Source organism: Corvus brachyrhynchos, unplaced genomic scaffold (genome assembly GCF_000691975.1).
Source record: "Corvus brachyrhynchos isolate BGI_N302 unplaced genomic scaffold, ASM69197v1 scaffold141, whole genome shotgun sequence".
Taxonomy (NCBI): Eukaryota; Metazoa; Chordata; class Aves; order Passeriformes; family Corvidae; genus Corvus; species Corvus brachyrhynchos.
The window spans coordinates 47536-49605 of NW_008236186.1; the positions used below are offsets into that span (position 1 = coordinate 47536).

General features: G+C 62.0%; 1 protein-coding gene across 1 annotated transcript in view; it reads right to left on the reverse strand.

Annotated features, from left to right (window-relative positions):
* Positions 1-2070, reverse strand: part of TCF7L1 (transcription factor 7 like 1) — a 3904-nt gene that overhangs the window by 958 nt on the left and 876 nt on the right. Inside the window, 5 exon segments of the mRNA XM_017738689.1 lie at positions 8-110; positions 309-416; positions 842-1001; positions 1077-1220; positions 1741-1880. Of these exon segments, the coding sequence (XP_017594178.1) occupies positions 8-110; positions 309-416; positions 842-1001; positions 1077-1220; positions 1741-1880 (655 nt within the window).

Consider the following 2070-nt stretch of genomic DNA (forward strand, 5'->3'; position numbering starts at 1 on the left):
CGTGAGGGCCAGAGCCCCGCGCAGGGGGAGCTGGAGGGGGGGTACTCACTGTCCGTGTCGTGGCTCTGCTGCTGCGCCAGCTTCTCGCGCTTTCGCTTCTTCTTCTTGCCCTGGAAAAGATGGTTCCAGGTCCTTCCGTGGCTTTTGGCCACCATGGGGGCTGCCAGCAGTGGGAAACAGGGCTGGCAGTGCCCCAGAGCATCTGCAGGGACTCGGCACCATCGCCCACTGCCCCAGCACCCCAAACGCTGAGCCCAAGCACAGCCAGCCCCTCCCGCCAGCCAGACCCCGGGAAGGGGCACACGTACGTAGTTGTCCCGCGCCGACCAGGTCGGGTAGAGCTGCGAGTGCAGCTGCCGCTCCTTCCGCGCCAGCTCGTAGTACTTGGCCTGTTCCTCCCGCGACAGCGAGTGCCACTGCGGGGGGAGACCACACTGCAGACCCCAGAGCCACTCTGGGAACCCCAAAGCCAGGCTGGGAGCCCCCAAATCCACACTGGAGACCCCAAAGCCATGCTAGAGACCCCAAATGCACACCAGAAACACCAAATACATGCTAGGATGCCCAGAGCTATGCTGGAGACCTCAAAGCCTCACTTGGGGACCCAGAGGCACACTGAAAACCCCTAAGCCTGCTGGAATCCCCAAATCCACACTGCTGACCCCAAGGACCTGCTGCCCTGGGCTGCAGAGCTCCGTCCCTCCCATCCCAGTGCCACTCAGGTCACCACCACCTCCCTGGGACTCCCTGGGCTGGCAATGCCCCAGGTCTGGGGTCCGATCATGAGAAGAAGTGAAGCCAGGGGGTCTGAAGGGTCCCTGATGGGGGATCCCCTCCGTACCCGCCGGCCCAGGATCTGGTTGATGGCAGCGCTCTCCTTCAGCGTGCACTCGGCCACCACCTTGGCCCTCATCTCCTTCATGTACAGCATGAAGGCATTGAGCGGCTTCTTGATGTGGGGTTTCTTCTCCTCCTCCTTCTTCACTGCCACGGGGGATTTCCTGGAAGGAGTGGGACAGGGGTCAGGACCCCCAGGACAAATCTCCGTCCCCACAGCTGGCCCAGCCCCCACTCACGAGCTGCCTCCAGGGCTGGCGCTGGGCTGGGAGGGCTCCTGCTTGACGATGGGCGAGACGATGGTGGGGTGCGGTATGCCCGAGGGGTGCAGCCCGTGCGTGGGCGGCGGGACCATGTGCGGGGAGAAGCGGCTGGACATCAAACTGCAGCGGCGGGAGAGGACAGGAGGGGTGGTCACCTCCCGACAGGCACCCAAAGACCCTTCTGAGAACCTCCTGGGTTGAGACATCACTTGCCTCAACCCAGCTGAGTTGGAAACCCTGAAAACATGCTGGAACCCCAAATGCACACTGGGAACCCCGAAACCATGCTAGAACCCCAGTCTACCCTGGAAACCCCAAATTCGCTCTGCAAACCCCAAATCTACACTGCACCCCCCACAGCCATGCTGGAGACCCTGAGTCCACCTGAAAGCCCCCAAATCACACCCCAGCTTTGAGATGGTGACACTGATCCAGCCTAAGCAATGCCCTGAGTCCGTGGGATGTCCCATTCCTCCACCCATGGGGACCAGCCACTCCCTCTGGGGGCATTTTCAGCTGAGGGGACCACCCCGATCTCCTGGGACTGGGCTGTACCCATGCATGGTCTGCAGCCAAGTGTCCCAAAACCCACTGCCAGCTCTGGGGTGCCCCTGAGGGTCCCTCCCCATCCCAGACCCACCTGGACATGGAGGCGTTCATGGCAAGGGCGGGATATGGGTGCCGGAAGCCACCAGCAGGAAAAACGGGCTGTCCTTGCCTACAGAAACATGAGTTTCAGGGGAAAAAAAGATCCCTTCCCAGTTCATGGGCACCCTTGGACTGGTCTCCAGCTGATCTCCATCTGGAAGATTCCCAAATTTTGCAGCAGCAGGGAGTCCCTCCCTTCCCACCCCTCACAGGAGCCTGCGGCATCCTGCTGAGCTCGCAGGAAGAGTGGGTAAAGTGGGAGGAGGAGGAAGAGGAGGGTCTCAGTCAGAAGTGGGGCTCCCGGGACTCCTGGGGACCCCAC